This window comes from Xylocopa sonorina, chromosome 11, assembly GCF_050948175.1.
Source record: "Xylocopa sonorina isolate GNS202 chromosome 11, iyXylSono1_principal, whole genome shotgun sequence".
In the NCBI taxonomy this organism is placed as follows: domain Eukaryota; kingdom Metazoa; phylum Arthropoda; class Insecta; order Hymenoptera; family Apidae; genus Xylocopa; species Xylocopa sonorina.
Genome location: NC_135203.1, coordinates 1,083,284 through 1,107,066, shown reverse-complemented (window position 1 = coordinate 1,107,066; position 23,783 = coordinate 1,083,284). Strand labels below are relative to the sequence as shown.

The 23,783-nt window shown below is 28.7% G+C and overlaps 4 protein-coding genes and 3 long non-coding RNA genes across 24 annotated transcripts; 3 read left to right on the top strand and 4 right to left on the bottom strand.

Moving 5' to 3' along the window:
* Positions 1–1,007: 1,007 nt before the first annotated feature.
* On the bottom strand, positions 1,008–1,591 carry LOC143428742 (uncharacterized). Of its 2 annotated transcripts, none has more exons than XR_013102464.1 (2): positions 1,373–1,591; positions 1,008–1,311 (listed from the first exon to the last, which is right to left on the bottom strand). It is a non-coding gene; the product is annotated as an uncharacterized LOC143428742 (long non-coding RNA). The 2 variants fall into 2 exon arrangements; XR_013102465.1 differs by having other exon boundaries at positions 1,008–1,277.
* On the top strand, positions 1,095–8,381 carry Crebb (Cyclic-AMP response element binding protein B). Of its 17 annotated transcripts, none has more exons than XR_013102463.1 (9): positions 1,095–1,234; positions 2,134–2,341; positions 2,756–2,905; positions 3,339–3,468; positions 4,810–4,899; positions 5,358–5,501; positions 5,742–5,829; positions 5,903–7,314; positions 8,060–8,381. XR_013102463.1 is itself a non-coding variant. In XM_076903827.1 (9 exons), exons 2-8 carry the CDS (start codon positions 2,153–2,155, stop codon positions 6,045–6,047), a joined length of 936 nt encoding a protein of 311 aa, XP_076759942.1. In that variant the 5' UTR covers positions 1,095–1,234; positions 2,134–2,152; the 3' UTR covers position 6,048; positions 8,060–8,381. The 17 variants fall into 17 exon arrangements, 16 of the variants coding, with proteins under 16 accessions (XP_076759942.1, XP_076759940.1, XP_076759951.1 ...); XM_076903827.1 differs by having other exon boundaries at positions 5,903–6,048; XM_076903825.1 differs by lacking the exon at positions 8,060–8,381 and having other exon boundaries at positions 5,903–6,048; positions 7,111–7,467.
* Positions 8,058–8,828, bottom strand: LOC143428744 (uncharacterized). Its single transcript, XR_013102467.1, has 2 exons — positions 8,798–8,828; positions 8,058–8,591 (listed from the first exon to the last, which is right to left on the bottom strand). It is a non-coding gene; the product is annotated as an uncharacterized LOC143428744 (long non-coding RNA).
* LOC143428743 (uncharacterized) lies at positions 8,818–9,779 on the bottom strand. Its single transcript, XR_013102466.1, has 3 exons — positions 9,642–9,779; positions 9,311–9,370; positions 8,818–8,850 (listed from the first exon to the last, which is right to left on the bottom strand). It is a non-coding gene; the product is annotated as an uncharacterized LOC143428743 (long non-coding RNA).
* A 789-nt stretch (positions 9,780–10,568) lies between these two features.
* On the top strand, positions 10,569–16,811 carry LOC143429085 (hyccin-like). Its single transcript, XM_076904483.1, has 9 exons — positions 10,569–10,724; positions 11,128–11,294; positions 11,691–11,825; positions 12,354–12,479; positions 12,618–12,835; positions 12,905–13,051; positions 13,339–13,469; positions 13,558–13,674; positions 15,497–16,811. The coding sequence occupies exons 2-9, from the start codon at positions 11,145–11,147 to the stop codon at positions 16,021–16,023; spliced, it is 1,551 nt and encodes a 516-aa protein (XP_076760598.1). The 5' UTR covers positions 10,569–10,724; positions 11,128–11,144; the 3' UTR covers positions 16,024–16,811.
* Positions 13,837–15,069, top strand: LOC143428911 (uncharacterized). The gene is made up of 3 exons (XM_076904188.1): positions 13,837–13,842; positions 14,034–14,139; positions 14,218–15,069. Exons 1-3 carry the CDS (start codon positions 13,837–13,839, stop codon positions 14,757–14,759), a joined length of 654 nt encoding a protein of 217 aa, XP_076760303.1. The 3' UTR covers positions 14,760–15,069.
* A 4,202-nt stretch (positions 16,812–21,013) lies between the features above and the next one.
* LOC143428792 (uncharacterized) lies at positions 21,014–23,202 on the bottom strand. The gene is made up of 8 exons (XM_076903925.1): positions 22,897–23,202; positions 22,647–22,788; positions 22,353–22,561; positions 22,121–22,267; positions 21,810–22,045; positions 21,543–21,728; positions 21,286–21,448; positions 21,014–21,183 (listed from the first exon to the last, which is right to left on the bottom strand). The coding sequence occupies exons 1-8, from the start codon at positions 23,050–23,052 to the stop codon at positions 21,151–21,153; spliced, it is 1,272 nt and encodes a 423-aa protein (XP_076760040.1). The 5' UTR covers positions 23,053–23,202; the 3' UTR covers positions 21,014–21,150.
* Positions 23,203–23,783: the final 581 nt, after the last annotated feature.

The following is a 23,783-nucleotide window of genomic DNA, read 5'->3' as shown; positions in this document are numbered from 1 at the left end:
CGTATACGCTATATTTAGTTAAAAGAAGATTTCAATAACAACTATACATATGGATAAAAACATTATAGTTCAAGAAATTTATAACTTATTGACATAAACGTTATCTATAATGTTAATATTATGAATCATTGTGTAATAAAGTACATTAAGACATATACTTATATATAACGTAATCTTTTTCCATTTTCAAATATGACATCGAATTAACTCTATTGTAATATTTATGGATAAAGGGATATAAAAAATTGGGAAACAGCATTAATTTAGTACTATTTGTTGAATAAATTATTTTTTGTATTAATTAACATATATTTTATATATATTTTATTTATATTAAAATAAAAATAGATTACGCACAGTTCTGTAACAAAATATTGATAATTAATATACATTTTTAAGCTGTACTTTACTTAACACTTAAAATGCGATATTTCTTTGTTTAAAACTTCAATGATTTCAACGTTTTGTTATGTTTCATTGAAACATCAATCACTATGAGAAAACAATAGTAAACATATGTACGAGTACATATTATATATTTATACAAATTATACACTGAGATTCACAAAGCAACCTAAATTAAATAAATTCGCTAATGAATTCAGTTACTTGTATTACGAATCACACACTTGTGGTATTGCAATATTATGTAATAAACAAACGTACAACGAATATAATCTACATAGAAACGGATAATGTGTTAAAACAATAACAATTTTCATATGTAACTGCGTCCGTTATTTATAAGACAAGAAATAACCAATAATACATATTTTTATTCTTATGCGGCCAAGTAATTCGATGTATTAGATTAGAAATACGATTATTTTATTGATTGGTACGAGATGGACAGTTGTTTACGGCAGAAAGCGTTAATATTTAACTGTTAACAATCACAAAATGTTAAAGATAACGAATGGTCAAATGATTAAGTACGTATCAGCGAGATTGAAGGATCTAAATTGGAATTTGCTGAGAGTAAATGAGAATTTAGTAAGAAAACGCGGTTAGTATAAAACATGTTGAAGAGCATCGGTCCTATCACTATCCGATGCACGATCAGTTATACAAGGGGGTGGAGGGAAACCGTCGGCCATTTTGATCGTGACGCGCAGCGCGGAGGTCCTGGGCTCCACCAGTGACGAAGCCACTGGAGTTTTGACGTGGCTGCTACGTACCTGCCCGTTTGCCCACTCCGATTGCAGCAAAGTTGGTGACGAGAAATACGTAACTGGTAAGTACCCAGCTGGAGAATAATAACAACCGGGCATGGACCACTGCGCTTATGATACATCAAAAATGTTGCTGAAACTACTAGCATTTAATTCCACGATCCAACTACAATCAGTTTTACGTCTGCTATGGAATATACTGTAAAATATGGCGCCTTAAAGAAGATGTACAAATTTCTCGAAAAGGGCAATGGGGGTTACGTGACAATTCTGACATCTCTTTCCACTAACCGACACATCGGGATACTGATCGGTACAATCCTAGTCACCTTTCATCATGGTCTTTTTTTATTACTTCTGGCCCTTCTAACATACACGAAAGCATTTTAAGTGTTTATTGTTCTCGTATTATTTTTAGATCTGCTTATGTAAATGACGCAGTAATACCGCCGATCGTTCACTGGCGGGAAATTTAAAACTTTTACACTTTAATGGATAATCCTAATTTCGAGTTGAATACATTTTCAAACTCTCGCTTTCGTTTCTTTTGATTATCTTTAATCAAGGAAGGGAAGTTGATTCGTACGATGTTTAAAGTTGTGTATGCATAACTTCTTAAAAGGAAAAGAAATTTTAAAAACATTTATTGGTATAATTTTTTCTTGTTTAAACAGTTTCCAAATTGGCTAGAAAAATTAAATCCTTATACTTTTCAGCAAGGTATAGGCAATATTTATTTGTGATATATAATAATAATTAATTTAGATTGTTAAATTTTCTTTATCTGGTACATTAAAAAGTAGACTCGATAAATGGTACACAAGCTAATATTAAAATTTAAATATCTAATTACAGAAACAGATTGCAACAGTTAAACTTGCAGGAAAAGTATTGAATTATAAAAAGAAAGGAAATGTACGTAAATATTGTACAATTGTGAGAATATTTGTTTGTTTTATAGGGTTTGAGGATCCCAGGCTATGGAAAGTATGGTCGAGGAAAATGGATCAGCTGTTGACCCATTGTCTACGGGTTCTCAAGGTGGTGACGCAGCGCCAGCAATAGCTACATCGGTACAATCTCTCAATAGAATACAGCAGCAAACTCATCATCTGGTAGCTTCTACCAGCATTGTGCAACTGACACTACCTACGTCAGGGGCAACACAGGTATACAGGAGGATCTCCTGTGTATCTATGTTTGATCGTTTATTTATAAGTTTTATTTCAGAGCATGCACATGTATAATTTATATCTATACTTTCAATTATGATTATCAGTTAATCAGATAAGCACCATGTGTATTGTTCAATCTTGCATAATGCTGGTTTGAATTGGAATTTAGTCTTTTTAATTAACTACTTCGTTCTTTATTCGTTGTACAGTGAACAACTTTTATGTATTAGATCTTTACAATACCCTTTTGTATCAAATTTATGATTTGCATATGCATGATGATATTAGTAATTCAAGATATTTATTATTTTTTGTACGTATCGGAACATTTTACAAATATTCATGTCCATTTATTCAATAATTTACCATGTGTAACAGTTTATAACAAATGTTTGTTCATTTATTTAGGTACAGTCTGTTATACAACCTAATCAACAATCAGTAATCCAGACTGCGACAAATATTCAGCCTGTTGCTATTTCAAAAGGAAACGTGATACTTGTTAGTAAACCCAATTCTGTCATACAAACAGCTCAAGCTAGTTTGCAAACACTTCAGGTAAGCATTTTCCTAATTCTAAGGCAGAAAATAATAGCATTTTTTTCTAACCCAAATTAACCAGTGTTATATTATAACATGCCACTGCATTAACACCATTCTTAATTTTGAATTTGTAAATTTAATTTGAACTTCTATCCGGCATTTGCTTTACGGCTTATGGTCCATATATAATCATATGTAATGGCTACAAATAATATTTCAGTATGCTTCTATTTTCAAATAAGACATTTTTTTCACATTCTGATCAAGTTTTACATTTACTGTCTACAGTATGAAATTCTTCTAGTTTCATAAGTGTACTACGAAATGATAATTAATTTGTATGCAAATATCAATGGTATGATATTTTCTGTAACTTTTGAACTATTGAGGTATAAAATTTGAGTAGCAGTCCTTTATGCATATTAAATGTTATATATTACTCTAATAGGTGGTTGAGGCTGCTAGTGATGATAGTTTCTCAGATTCAGAGGAGTCTCAAGAACAAAGAGGAGGTATCCTTACCAGACGACCATCTTATAAGAAAATCCTCAATGATTTAGGTGGCGGTGAAATTACAGGTACAATCAATTTTATTGCTTAATATTTAAAGGAACTATGAAAATATTTGCCGATAAAATACTAATGAATTTTTCAATAAAATTAGAAAAAAGCAGTTCTTTTACTTTTTAGTAATTATGAATTATTTTATTCATTTTTTTTACGTATATGAAAAATCGATGTTTATTTATTCAAGATTTTATACATCTCCAAAAGCAATATACTAATTTTTAGGATACAATAAAGTGCATGTCAGTTCATACAATTCTGTACTACATATTGCTTATGTACATATTTGAAAAGTACTTCTTATCTCCCTAACTTTAACTACCTTAAATCTGAATAGATAAATATAAAATCGATCTATTTTATGTCATCTTTTATCATGAATATTTAAGTATACTCTGTCTCATTAAGGTAATAACTAGTACCAGTGTAACATTTTATGTTTTTTAATATTTTCTTCAATGTATGTGAAGAAAAAGGAATGCCATACCAAGCTTAGGATGTAAGATAAATTAAAATAAAATTTCAATCAATAATAGCGAACCTAAGTAAGTGCAATGAATTCTCCTCTAACTCTTATCTTTGTGCGTATAATATAAAGAAGAACAAAGTTTTTTACTATAATAAATGAAATATCCCACTTATACTGATTTGATTCCAACAGAAATTAACTAATAAAAATAAAATTGAATGATTTAATGTAATTGTATAATTACAATTTTGATTAAAAGTATGTAGTACTCAAAGTTATATCTGTAATTAATCAGTGTGTAGACATAATAAATTTTGCAACTAACGTAGTAGATAGATAATTACAAACTTGTTAAATGGAATAAAAAAAGAAATTAACATGATGTTATTCAGTTGCATTTATGAATTTCAATATTTTATTCCTCTTATGTTTAACAGAAATTTCTTTATGGAAATAATTAATTATTATTTTACTTATACATTTGGTAATTAAATATTTATAAATATTTTGATATTTCAATTTTAGTTTTTATCTATTTCCTTTTTGTATGAGCTGACTGCACATAATTGTGTATAAAAGTATTGTAAACAGCAGCCAGAAAGGAAATAGCATATAAAATATAATATAATTTTGTTTCCACCATCTTTTACATCATTATAAATATCATTTCACTTTCTGGATGCAGATAGTTTTAAGTTTACCAAATTGAACAGTTATTGCAGGGAACACATTAGTCTTTCAATGTTATTCAATTTATATTTGCTACCTTGTAAAATTTATGTTACATTGTGGGAATCATTCATGATCACTTTTGGATTAAATGAATTAACACCGATCACAACTCTATATTATAATAGGGGGTTGTATTAATTCGGTGTTGCAGACGGTCGGTTGCCCCCCCTAGAATCATCTTCTGAGTGTGATTCTAACGTGGACAGTGAAGTGTCTTCCCACTCGCTTCATTATCAGACAGGTTGGTTATTTTTTCTTCATATCTTTCCTGGCTGTCCTTTATTTAATTCTATTGCATAATCACAACCTTGGTCCTTTTGTTTCAATATATAAATAATGTTAGAGGAGTAAATTACAAACTTTTAGCTTTAGAAGAACTTAAAATTTGATTTCTTTGTAGATACATTACATAATGTAATATTTTGTATCATATTTGCTTGGTGTGGCATCCTTGCTTATGGAATTTTTAATTCTGTTTATAAATAGGTTCATGTACACTTACTAAACAATGTATATAATTGTTACAATTATTAAAGAAAATTATTCGACTTATGTTCACCTGTTCCATATACTGTCTTGCTTAAAGTAAATAATAATTTTCAATATTTAATTTTGATAAAGATATATAAATTCCCTTTATCGCTAAAGTGTACATAAAAAGTTATCCATAATGCTAATTGAGATTAATGCAATTTATAGTAATTCCTGCTGGTACTATACAAATTGCAACTCAAGGAGAAGGTGTTCCCGGACTTCATACGCTAACTATGAGCAATGCAGCAACAGCAGGTGGAGCTATAGTACAGTATGCACAGGGCCAAGATACACAATTTTTCGTCCCAGGTGCGCGTTTTTTCATACTTTTTTAACATTGCATTCCCGGTGCTTCTCGCCAATATTTTTTTTTTTAGTTTTTTAAAGATGTACAAAGGATAATGAGTTGTCCCCATTTATAAAACGTACAAAGAATAATATTACATTACTATTAGTATATATAATAATAAAATTATATTTAACTATATATACAATATATGAATCTTTATGGATTACGAATAAAAAAAATTTTAAATTTGGGGAATACAGTCTCTGGCAATGTTCCAGCTTACACAGGACATGGTGTTGTAGTAGAAGATGCGGCTAGAAAAAGAGAATTAAGGTTGCTTAAAAATAGGTAGGATTCTTTTTGAAGTATTTTTACGGAGTAAAAATATTTAAAAAACATAGAAATATCTTTTTTATTGCAGACAAGCAGCCCGGGAGTGTAGGAGGAAAAAGAAGGAGTACATAAAATGTTTAGAAAACCGTGTCGCGATATTGGAAAACAGAAATCAAACGTTAATAGAAGAACTAAAATCGTTAAAACAACTATGCGAACCGAAAACTGAATGAGGTTGGTGTTTAAGATTGAAAAGCATTGTATGAAAACTATTAACCTGCTAAAAAACTTGTACATGTCTTCTTTATGTACATTATCCTAAACGTTGTTAGGCAAGCAATGGTGATGTACATGCATTCTTATAAATAAGTGTTTCTGTAACATACTGTATTTAAAAAATACGGAATAATGAAGGCTTGTGAAACTTGCTATTACTAAAGCGAGAAGCCAAAGGTATATATATGAGATACAGAGGCAGCAAACTTGTAGGCAATATTGAGGAAGTCAATCTATATTTTGGATAAGCTAATTAACAATCATATAAATTCGAGTTACTGACGTTTACATATTTAAAATATGTGTTGATAACGAAACGATAAATACTAGTGTTTTGGAAGTACACTCATTTTAGATTACAGTGACTATGTGATGTTGAACAGTACATACTGATACTGTTTTACTTATACATAAACATTGTATTCGTGTAGTTTCATTCTAGTTTAGGAAACTACATTATAGAAGAAACTCAAAATGAGTTAAAAAAGTTTAAAGGACAAGAAAGAGTATGTTTAGTAGTCAATTTATAAAAATAATTGGTCGCTAAAATACATACACTTGAAAGAAACGCCTTATACACAATATTTGCTAATGTAATTTAGAAATTCTATACACCTACGAGTTAAAAATCACATAGTTTCTGCATAACAAAAGAAGAGCATAGTCGTTAGGTAACAGTGTCTATATAGTTTTTCCCCAATATCTTTATTCTTTTATACTCGGAAGAGGCAAATTCGTTAAAAAAAAAAATAAGTCTATTAAAAGTTTTAAATACACGAAAGAAGGGATTGAAGATTATTGTAAATAGATGAACAAATCGAAATCTTAATAATTTGATCATTGCTGCCGTGTAACATGTACGTGTGTAAAAAGTGTCATCTCAATATAATTTTTTACTTCAAATACGAATTTCAGGAAATGTATTATGAGGAAAAATATAATTTATATTATGTAGAGAAAGTATGCGATAGATAAGCATTAGTTGAAATGCTTTCATCTTACTTTATTTTCTATTTTAAGATGCCTCAAGTGCGAGAAGCTAAAGAACAGAATTTGTAAAATATAAATGTAATATATATATATACATATATATATCTGGAGTGCCTTGAATATTTCTGTATACATATGTGTGTGTGATATACAAATAGAACAAGCGCGAGTGCGTTCACACATACATGCATATATATATATATATATATGTAACGTACGTACTACGTTTTTTAGGTAAATATGGGTACATACAATATTTTTAAACTATATATTATGTTAGAGTTCTGTGTTCCGCGTAAAAAGTCGAAAGGTTACGTTAATATTTGAACTTCTATTCCAATACATTTCCATATTTTCAAAAATTAAATAAAATTTGTTAAATTTCTCGATGGTGTAAATTATATACAGATACTGAATCTATTTCATGTAGAAAAAAAGGAAAACTTGTTATAAACAAATAATTGATATGTTACCATTTACAACATTATGAACAGAAATTATTTTTTAATACCTGACATATTTATCGTTATGAAAAGGATTATTCTCCGATGCATTTTCTTCATAGAATCAGTGTTCTGTAATCTAAGTATGAAAAGAGTACTTGATATATAATTCTGACCGTTATATGTTTAGAAAAAATGTTAAATTTTATGTACAAGAAATCCAGTTTGATCATTCAGTGACTGAACATAAATGTGTTTAATATAGAGAAAAAGATTTATATTTTATTTTGCTTTTTTTATGAGATGTAACATTTTGTTTGTAAAATAATTTATATAAAAAAGTATAACAATATTGAAGTACGTATTCTATTGGTATATATATTTCTTATACAAATAGAATATCGTTCCTTTTTTTAAGAAACGCAAAATGAATTTTACGATTGATCAGACTGTACAGATTTTTGTTGTAACACCAAACGTGACCTTTTAAATTATTGTTCGTTAAATTTTTTATTTTTGTTTTTCCTTACCCACAGAAAATAACTACAACTATACGATCTTCTGACATACTTACTATGTAATTTGTAATTACACAGTTCTATTCAATTGGAATAGTAGATCGTCTATGAATTATTCTCTATAAACTGAAAGTACAATACACTTACAGCATCAAAAGTATTGTAAGTTCCTTTTCTCTTACAAATTTATATTTGATTTAGATCAATTGATATTGTGCACACATTTTCATCTGTGTTTTAATGTTAATTAATTTTATGTATGATATATGTATATCTTGTGATTGCTGCACCGATAATATGAAACATTGTATATAGATAATATATGTATTTTTACATATCATTTTGTCTTTAAAAAATATAGCTCATAAACCTCTTTAAATATAGTATTATTGCTGTGATGATAAAGAAATGATTGAAATATTTGGTAGAATATTAAGTATTTTATTTAACAAAATTTGTTTTTCGTATATTACAAACAGCTTTTTTCACAAATGCTTTCTTGGAAGTATACACAGCGAGATGCTACTACAATGGTAAATTGCCTTTCCACCTAAAAAACAGAATTAAAACATTTTTAAAGTGATATATATATATATGCATACATATTAAAATTATTATATTTAAATTTAAAAGTTCAGTTGGTAGTGCATGTAAAAAAAGGAATCACTAATTCATAGGTTATAGGAAATATCATCATATTTTTTTTATATAAATACTTTTATTTTGTAAAAGAAAGAAATCTGATGAGTCACCTACCATAAATGTTATTGTAAATTTGTGCAAATCTTCGTATTTCTGTACAATTAAACCTAAAATCAACAGAGTAGATTAAATTATAATCAAATAGTGATTGCAATATTTATTCATTTCAAGTAAATTATTCAGCTGGTAGTGCATGTATGAAACAATCACAAATTCATGTAAATGGTAAATAATTCATCATATACATTAGCTTAAATTACAAATTATATATATATTTTAAAATATGTACTATTTCATTCTTTGTATACTTTCCTCATTGTCACTGTTGAAGTTTCAAAGCAAGTAAAATTTTATCATATACGGAAATACTCATTATTTAATTAAAACTTTGATATTTTTTACATCATTGAATATTCATAATATAGTATTACATAGTATACATTTATAATAAATAAGCAGTATAAGAAAAAAATATTTTATGTACACAATGTACGTAACAATAGATACACGTGTGTGAAAACTGATAATAGGAGTAAAAATACAATTTGAAGAACGTAAAATACTTACATGGGTTAGAGTCGAGTTGATTTCAGCTTATCGTCCAAAGATTTTAACACGTGGTATAATCTTAAAATAGTACAAATTATTACGAAATATATCATTAAAACATTGAAAAACGTAAAAAACTGATTGACTGAAAACTTATTATATAACAATAAAAAATCATTAGTCAGGATGTTTTTAGATTAAAAAATATTTAAAGAAATACAGGTTCACATGCCAAAATGAGGACGAAACATGCGCGTACCACTTTGAACTTGCACGTGGTCATTAATTCATAATTATCCTAGAAATCAAATATGAAAATCTTACATCCTCGTCAATTAAACAGACTTACCTCACTGTTCTCACGTTTAATAGATAACTTTTAAAGAATATACTGAACGAATTTCAACTTCACAAATAAATATTTACGAATAGTGCTCAAAATGATCTGGAAGAACGAGCACTAAGTTGAAAAATTCAAGAGTGACTTTCAGAGAGTTTATGGGTATACATTTTTATATGTATGCTTTTAGTCAGGCGCGGCTGGTGCATAGGTGCTGGGAAACTGCAGCACCCCCGGAGGCAGCACGGGCATATCGCAAACATTTAATACACGATGAGTATCTTTGTCTTTAATTCTTTAAACAAAGAAAAGGTCGTTCAATTTTACGAGTAGTACTTCTAGCACTAGGGATCAAAATACACACCCACAGTATCTTCTGATGAAGAAAAAGTTAACGAAGATACAGAAAAAAGTTTTAGTTAAGACCACAGTTATGGTTCTGTTTTGAGGTATCCGTTTATTAGCAGATAGCAAATAGAAAAAGAAGAAAAGACAATGAAAATTCAATGTTCAATGTTTGGATGAATTTTTCATTATTTCCTTTACGTTTATGGAAAGTTTAGTTAATTTTACCCTGAAATCATTCCAATTGTGCGCTTCACAGCTCCAGTAGCGTAGTGTTTGGTTGTGTACGCATACACACATAGAAAGCTGCGCACGCGCACAACAGAGTGTAATGTCGAACCTGGGAAATTTTTTGATGCAGCACCCCCACTAATATCAGTCACGAGCCGCCACTGAATCTTAATGAAAATTAAATATTATTGTCGCGGCACCCAGTTGGAGAGAAAAAAATTTCTGAACTGAAATATCTATTCGATTATGATATTGCATCTTCGTCCAATGAAATGCAACTCTAACTAGATAATTCTAGACAACACTAGATAGAACTATTTCTCATTAGACGATCGTTTTCATATACTTCTGTTAGTTTACATAACGTAACGGAATCATCGTAACTGCTGTACGTTTTTGGCGATGACATTCCATATATACGCACGTACCTATCTAGTTGTTGCATACTCAATCTCGGTAGTTACAAGTGTCAGTCTTGGAAGTTAGAATTGAGTGCCGTTTGGATAAAACATGGAGGTAAATGAGATACGTGCCAGCATGATTTCAACAATTACAACTTTTTTGACTGTCATCGATTGATATTAGAGTGGCAGTTAGAAGGGATGAAAGATTAAAACTTAAGAGACTGAAATGACGCGTGTCAACGACGTAAAACGATGTTACTAATATTTCATATTATCATAGTCGTCAATCGTAAACCGCTTGATATCCCAATTCGTATTAGTTTACCGTAAACAACGATACAAATTGACCGATCGAACGCGGCGATACGCGTGCGACGAATTATTTTTAACAATCAAATGTTTACGAACGACTAAATTATTTATCCAGAATTAATATAATGATTGTCAAGGAGTTGTAGCAGTTTATCTGAGGCAGAGAAATATTTTATTAATGAAATCTTCGTTTATTAACATAGGCGAGAGGAAAATAAAGATGACGGAAAGTTTAATAAACGAATGGCTAGCAGACTGTGCAGATGTCTCACCGTCAGAACTTCATACTTTTGCAACTACTTTATTGCAAGATAATGAAATAGTCAGAGCACTTTACGTACTTCTGGAAGAACGTAGTAAATACAGTCAGGTAACATGTTGTCCGTAATAAGCAATACTTTATAAGTTTATGATATCCTTTCTTATTTGTTTAACCTTTGTGTGCTCTATGGATCTAATTGATCTGCAATTAAATCGTTCAGTAACGAATATTCTGTAACTATAAAAATGTTCAATAACAAATATCTTAAGTAAAATTTAATGACCATTTTAAAGTCATGATAGAAGACATTTGTTATTTTGGTATCATTCTGGATTGTTTGGATAAAAATTTTATCATGCACAATACACAAGGGTTAAGGGACAATGTTTTTTTTCTTTTATAATAGTTAATCTTTAATTTAGAGAAAGTTGCAACAAACAATTCACATTCCTATTATGTTTAATCATGTTTTTAATTTTGTCACTAATAGATTATTTGTTACAGTTGGTAGATACTGTATGCGATCAATTATACAACTTTTATCGTTCTCGGGAAACAGAATTACAAAGGTTCACTTTGCAGTTTTTGCCAACATTAATATACATTTATTTGAATTCTGCTGCTCATGGTGATATTAAGGTAAGAAAATAGTGTAATTAACTACAAATCTTATTAACGTCCTATGTTTTTTAAAGTCATGACATGTATGATTTGTGTGGATCATAGCGTTATATAACATGGAACAACTGTAATTTAAGCCAGAAGTGTATAGTAGAATAGCAGTGTCATTTAAGAACTGCATTAAAATGATGCAATATGTAATAATTCAGAAGCTTTTTCTATTAAAAAGATGTTGGCTTTGTATATGTATTTATGTAATGAAATAACAATTAGGAAATATATATTTAATTTTAATTATGCATTTATAGAAAATTTAAATATGCATGAAAATGCAGAACATACAATTTACAGAAATATCTAAAGTAATGAAAATATTATGACATTTAACAAAAGTTGTTTAACCTTAATATTTTCAATTTTTATACTTTTAATGTTTTGCTGAAATAATTTTGAAAAATTTTTAATGAAATTATAAAAGTTTGTTTCTTACTCTTGAATTTTGGACATTTGCATTTAGCTTATTACTTGCTCTCTTTGTTTTTACAGAATTGCCGGTCCGTAGAAACATTATTAATTGGTCTATATAATTTGGAAATAGTGGATAAATCTGGACAGCAAAAAGCAATTTCCTTCAGATTACCATCACTTGCAATGCTTTCTATATTTCATGAGGTAAATATTCCTGTGGTAGATTCTATCTATTTGGTTATTGCTGATTTAAGACTTTAGACTCACATTTCATAATGAATAAATAAAATCGAATTTTGTAAATGTATAGTGTTGTCCTAATTTTTTTTTTCTTATGTTTAGCCTACAAGTTTAGCACCTGCTTCTTTAACGGAAAGTGCAGTACGCAGATTTGAAGAATGCAACACAAAACTTGTTAATTGGGGTCCATTACAACAAGTCGAAACCCTAAATGCTCAGAATAGATTAAAAGTTATGACTGCTCTTCTTTTTATTTACAATCAACAGCTTGGTTATATAAGCAAATTTGCCCTGGAGCAATTGTGCAAAGTTGCTACAAAGTAAGATAAAATTAATTACTTTCGCATATTTTACAAAAGCCTAATAATTATTCAATTAATCTATCGTAGACTTGTCACTCAAGGATTTATGAAACCCGGTCATCATCAACGATCCTCATACGGGAGCGAATCCAGTTTTGTTCCGAGGCTTTTACCACGCATACCTGTATGCAGTCAATTTCTTCTTGAATTTTTGCATGCTGTATATTTTGCTATGTGAGTAATGTATACTACTGTTGTGACTACAGTAATTTATTGGGTTAGGTAATATTTGAAAACAGTTTTAAAGCCTTGAATGTCCATAAATCGATAAAAATGTTATTATCAGTCTTCTCTAAGGTAAATTTAATATATGCTTGTTACATTTGTTTGCTTTGGAACAAAAGAATAAAATAAGAAGGAAGTATTAAATGAGATCATCAAAGTCGTTAAGGATAATTTTTTACAAATACTTGTTAATGTCAAAGTGTAATTAATATATCCATCCATGAAAATTTTCGCAGGTATAATGACTGTTGGTATTTAGGAACACAAGCAGTAGAAGATATACATAATCGAGCGTGTTATGAGACGTATTCAAGCGTTATGCTAGTTACAAACGCTATACGCAATTCTGCCAGTAATGGGCCATCAGGTATATTAGTGCAGACTGATCAGTACAAAAAAAAAATGTAAACTGAATTATGTAAATAGTTAATACTAATTAATATCTATAATTGTAGGTCAGCCAAGCGACGGACCGATTGGCATTAGTGTTGCATTATCCCCAGCAACCGCAACCGCAACAGTGTCTAAATCAATGATTACAAATGCTTCCTTCCGAACTAAAAAGTTACCAGGTATATCTTACATTAATATTTATCTTTCATTAACAAATATCATAGAACAGTAAGCCGATAAACTAATAAGTTCGGATTTTTTTAATTAATCATTTTTATATATATTTCTGCGCAATATGAAAGGAGATTGTTTTTCAATCAGACTGTTTATAAATATCCAGCATGTCAGCAAGCATTCCGTAGCAATTCCTGATTAGTATGCACTAAAGTCTTATACAAGTAACATTAGAAATTTTAATTCACGACATTTCTTAAAAGTAGAAATAAAAAGTTGAAAAGAAACTTGGTACATAGTATATCAGTGATTTGAAGAAATGCATGGGTGTGGTACATATAGGTATATAAATGCTATTACAAAGATATTGCAGTTGACAGTAATCGTAGAATATATTTTAGTTTATATATTCTTAAATTGGTGTAAATTAAAATTTGCATTTACTGAAACGGATGAGGTCTTAAAAATCCGTAAACAAGAATATTTTGCTAAAATAGCTAAATATTTGAATAATAAACCACATACATTTTGTAAATTACTGGATTAAGCGAATCTGCATTGCTTCCAAACATGTGTGTCGTTAGACGATCTGGATGAGAAGTTATTTGTGGATGAAGTGAACGCTACTCAACTTGAGATACAACAGCAGTCAACGGTATCCAACCAAACGAAGCGGTTCCCCTGGCATTGGAAACATTCACTTCTTATATCAAGTGAGGAAGATACCAGAATAAGAAAAGTCAGGTCTTCCTCATTGGAAATATCTAAACGAGGAAGCGTGTGTAGTAATCAAAATTCTCCGATCAGATCCTCTCCTAAACGGAGTAAAGAATATTCGAAGAGAAACGTGTTTGAGATAAATGAAGATTATTTGAAATTAAACCCTAAAACTAAAAAGGAGTATAAAGAGAACGCTGATTTAGATCACGGCGAGAGTAAATTTGACTCTGGCTCGCATTTGTATAGCGTATTGGAGGAACAGTTTCTAGGGGAAATGGTTCATGAGTCAACGGAAAGTTTATATTCGGATGGAAATAAATCGATCGGTTTTCATACGGCTGCTACCCTATCAACAAACACATGGTACTAGTGATTCAGTTTCAGCACTTTAGAATCACTAAAATTTATCAAAATTTCTTCAGCAAAAACACGCGGCAAATGTAGCTGCTACTCTGTTGTAACATTAACTCTTTTAATTAGTAGCAATTTTGTGCATTTATCAATGAATTCGTTTCAGAGGAATCGCCATTCTCTCAGAGAAAAGAGACTAATGCATAAAATGTTGCGTATTTTTAAATGCACACGATGGGAAAGCTGCATGCAGTTCTGGCACGTTTATCATTTACTGAAGATACCGAATTTTCTTATGATCCAGATTGAATCCCAGTCCTTTAGCATTCAATCCGTTCCATTATCCATATTATTAGCTTAAGTTGGTTCATTCATGTTTTGCAATATATATACATCTTATGGATATAAATAGTAGTACAAATATATGTTACTACTCTCTTTAGTCGAATTATCTAAATGTTTATTTTTCATTGTTCATTTTTCCTTGCAAAATGAGAAGAGCACTCTCTTTATTTAAAGAGGGTGTAAAACACGTGAACTTTAAAATATTGCAGTGTTCTCAAAATTGGAAAACCGATACTTTCATAACTAAAGAGGGTAGCTTAGTTTAATATAACATATTTTTTATTATTTTATGCTTTACATAAAATGCTTCGTCTCTTGCATTTTATTCCCTCACGACACTTTGATACATTTTTGATCGCATATTTTCATTAATATTCTAATAACATATTTTAATTTTTTCCGTTTGTTCAGATGATATACCGATTCAAGAGACAAAGGATGATTCTGGGGGAGAAGGTAAGAGTAATCTTGTATCAATCACAGAGGAGGAGTCGCAAGAGTCAAATAGAGTTGGCTCGATGAGACAATCTAAGGATCAAAAGACTGCATCGAAAATAACGAATTTCCCAGTACTTGGTAAGAAGCCGCGGGAAAAGGACGGTAAAGTAACTAAAAATACCCATGTTAGCATGCCCGAGAAAGATAAAAAGCTTGGATCCCAAGCAACATCGAAGGAAAGTATTAAAGGTAGTTCCTCGATGTTAAATAGTGACATAACAGAAATTGATGGGAATGTTAATGGATGTTCAATCAGGAAAAAGAATAATAGCGTAGAGAATAATTCAGTTACAGTAGACACTAATGTTCCCTTGATCGATGGCGAACGTATCGCGTTAGGTGGAGATACAGATAACACTAATATGGAGACTCCTATTACTTTAAGAACACATAATGAAACAGAACAGTTATCTTCGTCTATCCAGGTCAGTTCTGTTTAATTTATTGCAAGTAGATTTAAATAAAATTCGATACCACAAAAATATATATATATATACATATATATAGTGGGCTACATTGAATAACTAGAATACTTATTTTTATAGTTTTTTATTTAATTCTATGTATATACTTTTTTCTATTTTTTTAAAGATTCTACACATGAGATGTTATATGCGTAATATAATTAAATAATTCATTTTTCGAAAAAATAGGGTCAGCCTTGAAGCTAACATAGTAATTTGGAGAACAGAGTCATGAATAGTTTATTCGAAAGTGGGCCATTTCTATATATATTTATACATATATTGATCTCCATACTAAGTTTAAAAAAAGAAAAACTTATAAAAAAGGTAATGGGAAAGGGAACAATAAGCTAAAACTGGACATTTCTTTTTATGGCAGTACATCTTCATACATGAAAAGATTCTGTTAATTATTTATGTATTCAATAGATTCGCTATACCTTTTACCTTATAGTTGTTCAAACACATTTTAGCTTCATCTAAAAATCTAATAGACTTGTACCAAAACATTGACGACTGATTCAAGTTTTTAATTGATTTGAAATATAGGTTGAAAGAAGTATTTTCAAAATTAATATTTATTACCAGTTTAAATAACATTATTGTTTGTACTTCTATCATAATCATATGGTTCTGCTACAAAATTCTATAAATTTTTTTGGTATTATATAAGGTGTTTGTATGATAAATGATGGGTAGCGACTAATAACTTAACATGGGCCAATAATTTTGCCTTTTATTTTATGACAAAATTAAAAAAAAAAAAATATATATATATATATATATAATGATATATATATATTATCTTGCAAGCTTAAAAGAAATCAGGTTTTCTGTAAAAACGAAAAAAAGAAAATGACTAAGTAGAGATTCAAGAGAGCAAATAATAAATGTAGAAGAATCATGAAATTTTCCTATTTAAATTATATTTTCTACAACATCTTTCGATCAATTTATATAGAATTGCTTCAAAATTTTGTTTAGATTCTAATTGGCTTTTCTTTTTTATAAATTTCTAAAGAGAAAATATTTTTGAATTCGCATTGTATCTATCCAATGGCGATTTTCAAAATAATTTATACAAATATTTTTCAATAACTATAATATTAAAAACATCTAAAATTTTCCTATATTCTATATATTTAATTATATTTTTAATTTATATAGATAAAGATATGCAGCAAAAAATATTCAAAAATAAATCTTTGCAATTCTGACAGTATTCTCGTTTGTAAATATAAACTGTGATAGGATATATTTCAGAGATCAGTTTTCATCAAATTATTTATTCATTACTTATAATGTTGTTACGTGTACATATTGAAAAGGATTAAGTGTTAAAACATTGACTGTAAATTGAAAATAATTATGTTTAAATGCGTAAAGCTTGGAATTGGTATTTGTTTGAAAAACCTATACTTTGGATCACATTATTTGAGCCGCTTATTTTGAAAGTGGCCTAACTTCATTTATCTTCAAATCGAGATATTTAAAGTTTTGCGTTTCAATGAATTTAAAAATATATGTATAGGATACTAATGATTTATACTGCTTAAGCGTATCTAAAGATGTTAAATTTAAAGTTCCTGTTAAAATAGTGGCAATTATTAAGTAAATAACGTGCGTTTTCTTATCAACAATGAAGTTGGGCCACTTTCAAATTAACAGCCAGATTCATTATAAAATTTGAAGGTGCCCAAGTCCATTCAACATAATTTAAGATGTTTCAAATTGAAAAAAAAACATTACTGAATTTATTTTATATATGTTGAAAACACTTCGGAAACATAATTTATGCGATTCAAAACATTTTTTAATTTATTACAGAACATAGAAAATAACAAACATAAATTTATTACAAAACAATTTACTATTCGTCTACATTTTGTGCGTGTGAAAGGGATTTGAAGAAATGATGTTCAGGTGGTATGTATCGTAATAGGTCAATTATGTCCTTAAATTTTGCTGTTGTAATTTGTCTAATATTTTTATACAATGGTGTCAATACAATATTTGCGAACTTTCTTGGTCTACCCCGACGTGGTAATAAATTCAGGACTTTGAAATTTTCATTCTCATTCATTGATGTCTTATAGAAAATTTTATATGGTTCATTTCTGACAAAACGCATCCAACATATTCTTAGCCAGTTTACTGATTCTTCATCAGAATTCTTTACCCTTTTAAAAATTGCGTCTTCTAATAATTTTGTTGATACAAAATCTTTCTGTCTCATTTCATTTACAATAAAATTATTAATTGGAATTACCTTCATCACTGCTTTCCGACATTATCAATAGTAAATATGTTGAAGTAAGACGTATAAATGGAGTTGGGCCACTTTCAAACTACACAGCTCAGTTATCTAATTAACTCCGAGAACTTATGTGTGAAAAATTTATTGTATTTGCTTTGAATATAAGCAACCTGAAACGCTTCACTGATATATAACATAAAGTTGTACATGTAACCATGGTAACCGTCAAAAAGTTGAAAAATGGAGTTAGGTCACTTTCAAAATAAACGGCTCATTTAATCTAATACAAGAAATACATAATATGAATATATACTATGATTTTGTAACCAGTCAGAGTGTTCAATGATATGTAATATGCGTACTAATATCAAATCAAAGGAGGGAGTGAGAAGCAGGGAAAGGAAAAGAGAGATAATATATTTACATAAATATGTATTTAAATCAACCATTAAAATGTTGTGATTTTGAAAAATTATTATATAATTATTAATTCAGTCTATTTCTCTGAAATAATAAAAAAAGGCTGATTTTTATTATACCTTTTAAAGAAGATATCACTTTGCATACTAACATTGCCTTTTTTTTATGAAAATGAATGTTGATTTTAATTTTACCAGTATTACACAAATTATACAGTGGAAATTATTGATTAATCAAGTTCTTCAAAAGTTGATTAATTTAAAGATTTCTCTCTAAAGTGATTTATTTCTTATTAAAATATTCGTGCTGTTCCCTATTCCTCTTTATCACTATACAATAACAAATGATATTTTTTTAAGTAATGAAAACATTTTCATTCTTAATCTTGGTTTATTATTAAAAACAGTACTATGTGCAAAATACATGTTTATATATCTTTCAGAGTATAACAAAAGTCAAATTAATATTTCATAATTTCTAAGATTTTGAAAGCAAAATAAAGAAAGATTTTCTAATATTCATATGTGTGTAGCGTGCTACAAAAGATGAAGCAAATGTGAAGAAAATAGTTATCTATATTATTTAAAAATGTCTCGAATCACTAAATACTAAAAACACAAAAGCAGAATCCAACATTGTAGATTAATTTATTTAAAAAAAACAAGTCAGGTTTTAGTTTTCTGTATCACTGCCATATAGTGTAATTTAATCAAGTTAATTATATTAATGTGACTTACTTTTATAAATTTGATTGATTACTTACTATACATTTAAACACAACCGTGTAGCTTACACGTGCAAATCAAGTGTTTAAAAATGAACAAGAAATAACACGATTTTTCAAGTATTAATGAACCACAAGGGGAGAACATTTAAATAATACTATAGAGAAATAGTAAGTTAATGGTTTGTTAAATTTATTCAAATACTTGTACAGGAGACAAAGAAAAAGGGGAATTGGTAAATATATATATATAAATAATATGTATATGTATATATATAAGAATTGTAAACGAGCGATGTACATTTTGGAGCTATTCAATATGTATCGAAGAACTGCTCTTTTCTGTATATTTAACAAATTCTATTGTGCACTTACCTCTATCATATATAAATATATATACATATGCATAAACTTCTCATATAATGAAAATGTGTATATAATGTATACGACAAATATCAGTATACTCATAGATTGTGAAGTAATAATGGTAGTATCTTTGTATGTTTATGCAAATTATACAAAATTGTAATAATTCATGTATATGGTATAAATATTGTATATTATTTTAGTTTATGACTATATTGTTAGAGCTTGTTACATTGTTAAAGTTGTCAATATGTAAATAATATATAAATTTCTTGCATACACAGGAGACTAGATTCAATTAATTAATGATACATTTAATTGTCATTATATGGATCAGTGTAAAGTCAACAATTAACATTGGCATAATTTGTAGCAGTACAGTATAAAATTAAAGCAATTGCACAAAGTATATACATTACTTCTTTATGATAGTACACGAGTATGATGAACATTGAGAAGAAATTCAGTTACTTATAAAAACGTGTGTTTTTTTTATGTAAAATACATTCCAAACATGTACATCAGCTTGAAATTTTTACTATACAAATGTTATTGGAGTTTGTAGTCGTTAATATATTAAAAAAATTATTAGAATTTAAATTATTTCATACTTTTAAAAGTATTTTATGGCTTTGAGAGAGAGAGAGAGAGAGAGAGAGAGAGAGAGGGAGAGAGGGGGGGGAGAGAGAGAATTTTAATTCTCTACAACTTATAAATTTTATTTATGTAGATATCACAATGATTGTATTTTGAATGTAAAATCAAATGTTTCGTACGCGCATAATTTAATTTTATAGTAAGTATTCACACATATCGTATCATCGAAAGTCATACGAAATTATTTGGCAATACATGGAATGAAAATATTAAAATAAGCTAATAAGGAGATCGGCAGTACTTAGTTCTTATATTACAACTCTGCTGTTGTATCTTACATATTTATTAACATTAATCAAATATACTTTGCACTTATTAAATCATGCAATAAAAAAATAATATTTAGATAAACAAGTATATAATAAGTTATATAAAAACTACTGTTAATATATGCAATTAAATGATATGAAATATGCGTTTTCCAGAATTTTTCCCATTCGTTGATAGAATATTTCACTTCTATAAAATTTTAAATAATTTTAAGCCTTCAACAGTTTTTACTTTTTTATATTATATCATGGATAAAAACTAGTGGGATACAATTTTTTTATTTGATTGTTTGAAACTTGCTAATAAAATATCATCTACTATAATTGTGATGAATTATTATCAATAAAATTAAATTTATAATTAATTTAATACTATAATTTTATCTCTTGTATACATGCAGACATAATTTTTATTCATTTGATGTTTCCCACAAAGTCATCTCCTGTCAATAAAAAAATTATGTCTGTGTAAGTAATTTTATTACTAACAAAAAAGTAAACTTAGAGAAAAGCATGTTTTGTACGATATAAAATGAAAAACTTACAGTTAAAATTTCTTTATTATATAGATCTTGATACTTTTTAAGGAGTGCCACAGTTTCTTCTTCTAATTTCTTTATCATATTTTGCATTCTTTCCAGTTTCAAACTATATTCATTATGTTGACCTTGCACTTTCTCTAACTCTTCCTTACATAATTTCTTATTACTGCAATTAAAAATTTTATAATTAAAAGAAGTATTAACATTTTATCTAAAATGTCTTGAAAGTTACATTAAAAGATAATTTAGATACACAGTACCTTATTAACTGAGTACACAAATTGCGCAGGGGAGAGAGGCGTTCTTCGCATTGTGCATGAATTACATCTATTTTATATTCTTTATTCTGGTCCTTTTGAGAATCTAGCCTTTTTTCTAATTCTACGACATCTGTTTTAAGAATATCAACCTGCTTTTTAGCGCTATCTTCTTGGACGCTTATTTTTCTTTTAAAAAAATGTAAAAATGTAATGAATTAATAATACATCAAGCTTTAATGAGAATCCCAGATAAACCTATATAAATACTTTAATCGATCGTGTATGTCCTGCACTTCAGTAAATTTTTCCAGTTGTTCTTGAATGAAAGTTAAAATATTTGTTTGCTGCTCAATTATATGCTTTTTATCCTGGAATGCCTCTTGCATAGTCTCGCGTTCTTTAACCTTTGCACTTTGCTGTTGTTCTAACTCGTTCAAATGCATTTGATATTCTTCAGGAGATTTTACAATTTGTGACTGTAATTCTGCTATTGTTTTACTTAACTGTGATTAAATAGTAGCTTTCATTTAACTTACCATTTAATGCGATGTTATTTTTGTTTCTAAATGTTAATTTACCTTCAGAGCTTGTGCCTTGTAGGTCCCGCAGAGTTCCACTGCTTGTTGCTTCCTTTCTTCTGCAACAGTCATCCTTGCCGTTAATTCAACATGTATTTTATTATTTTTCTCAAGTTTAGCCTGTAACTTTTGAATCTGAGCAGTACACTGAAACAAGGAAAGAAAGGCACAGAAAATAATATAATACCTAATTTTTAATACAAACAAAAACTGAATTAGTCCAATATAGTACCGTATCTTTCAACGATAACTGCTTTGCTATGTGCAATGCTTTATCCTTTACAGTTTGTAATACTTTATTCTTTTCTCCTAACAAATCCTGCAAAAGTTTTACCCTGCCTTGAATCTCACTGATTTGATCTTTTAAATCGGTTTCCTTATTCGTTGCATATAATATAAAGTTGGCAAGATATTTAGCTTGCCTGCGTACTCTCTTTGAACCTGAATAACAAAATCATACTTTATTCCATTAGTTTATGATGTATCTGCGATATTCATTTTTAAGTCTATAATTAAAAATAAATACCTGGACTGGTGATGTCTGTAATGCATAGATCTTTTACATATATTCGATTACATATCTGAACCATAGCTATATGGAGATTTATAAGACCAATTATATTGGTATCTTCGCAATGTAACATTATGTCTTGTTGCTCCAATGTTGCCTGTGACAAAGTCAAATGTTTAAGGTATATTTCTGTTTAATCGATGAGAAAAATAGTATTATAAAAACAAGGTAAAAATATTGTCGTATTGCAGTTAATCGTTCTTACTTTTTCGATTGTATTAACATCGATGTGAAATCTTCTTAAAAATGCGTTAATTAAGTTGACAACGAATTCCTCTGTTGGGTTTTTCAGATCATTTATACTTGACGGAAGGTTAGCTTCAATTAAAATATTGTGAATCTTTTCTATTTCTAAATCCATATTTTGTATTTTTAATACGTATATTTATGTGTGTGTGTGTGTGTGTGTATGCATGTATATATATATATATATATGTGTGTGTGTGTGTGTGTGTGTGTGTAATATATTTTTTAACTCAATTTATTAACTTAAAAAAGTTTTATATACAACAGTTTGGTTTCGAACGCGTTCAAATCCGTACGCATGCGCAAAGTGCGCGCGTATAATTTTATGATGAGTTTTCATTGAAAGCGAACCGTCGACAAGCAACGCCAACTACCGATTAAAATAAGAAATATAATTATAAAATAAAAACTAACCAAAAATTGAATATTTATTTCTCATGTTGAAATCTCTAAAATGGAAAGCAACTATTTAAAATTGATATAATATAAATTTTCAACAAAATCTTTTGCACAAAGTATTGTATAAAATACAAAAAATACAAATACAAAGTATTTGAAAGAAATAAATAGCATTATTATTAAAAATAGTAACAGCTGCGTATAAATCTACTCATCGTAAAGATTAGTTTATCGATATTTTCAGAAGATACTATTTTCTATCAATTACACGCGAAAAGATATTAATGAAAATTTGTATTCTTTTTAATAACTTCCACAATATCATGTAGTCTAAAATAATTCGCTTGTAAAGTTATAATAATGACATGGAATTTTCAAATATATTTATTAACCGGTTCGAAAACAACAGTAGACAATTTCTTCTTTTTTTTTTCGTATGAGAAAGGA

Bases quoted from the DNA above. Each gene is read 5' to 3' on its own strand.
- Crebb (XM_076903827.1), top strand. From the start codon at position 2,153: ATGGAAAGTATGGTCGAGGAAAATGGATCAGCTGTTGACCCATTGTCT. The intron at 3,469-4,809 runs GTACAATCAATT...TCGGTGTTGCAG, and splicing joins AGGTGGCGGTGAAATTACAG to ACGGTCGGTTGCCCCCCCTA. The intron at 4,900-5,357 runs GTTGGTTATTTT...TGCAATTTATAG, and splicing joins CTCGCTTCATTATCAGACAG to TAATTCCTGCTGGTACTATA.
- LOC143429085 (XM_076904483.1), top strand. From the start codon at position 11,145: ATGACGGAAAGTTTAATAAACGAATGGCTAGCAGACTGTGCAGATGTC. The intron at 11,295-11,690 runs GTAACATGTTGT...TATTTGTTACAG, and splicing joins AACGTAGTAAATACAGTCAG to TTGGTAGATACTGTATGCGA. The intron at 12,480-12,617 runs GTAAATATTCCT...TCTTATGTTTAG, and splicing joins TGCTTTCTATATTTCATGAG to CCTACAAGTTTAGCACCTGC.
- LOC143428911 (XM_076904188.1), top strand. The intron at 14,140-14,217 runs GTAAACAAGAAT...TACTGGATTAAG, and splicing joins GGATGAGGTCTTAAAAATCC to CGAATCTGCATTGCTTCCAA.
- LOC143428792 (XM_076903925.1), bottom strand. From the start codon at position 23,052: ATGGATTTAGAAATAGAAAAGATTCACAATATTTTAATTGAAGCTAAC. The intron at 22,046-22,120 runs GTAAATTAACAT...ATTTAATCACAG, and splicing joins ACAAGGCACAAGCTCTGAAG to TTAAGTAAAACAATAGCAGA. The intron at 21,449-21,542 runs GTACTGTGTATC...TTTTAATTGCAG, and splicing joins TTGTGTACTCAGTTAATAAG to TAATAAGAAATTATGTAAGG.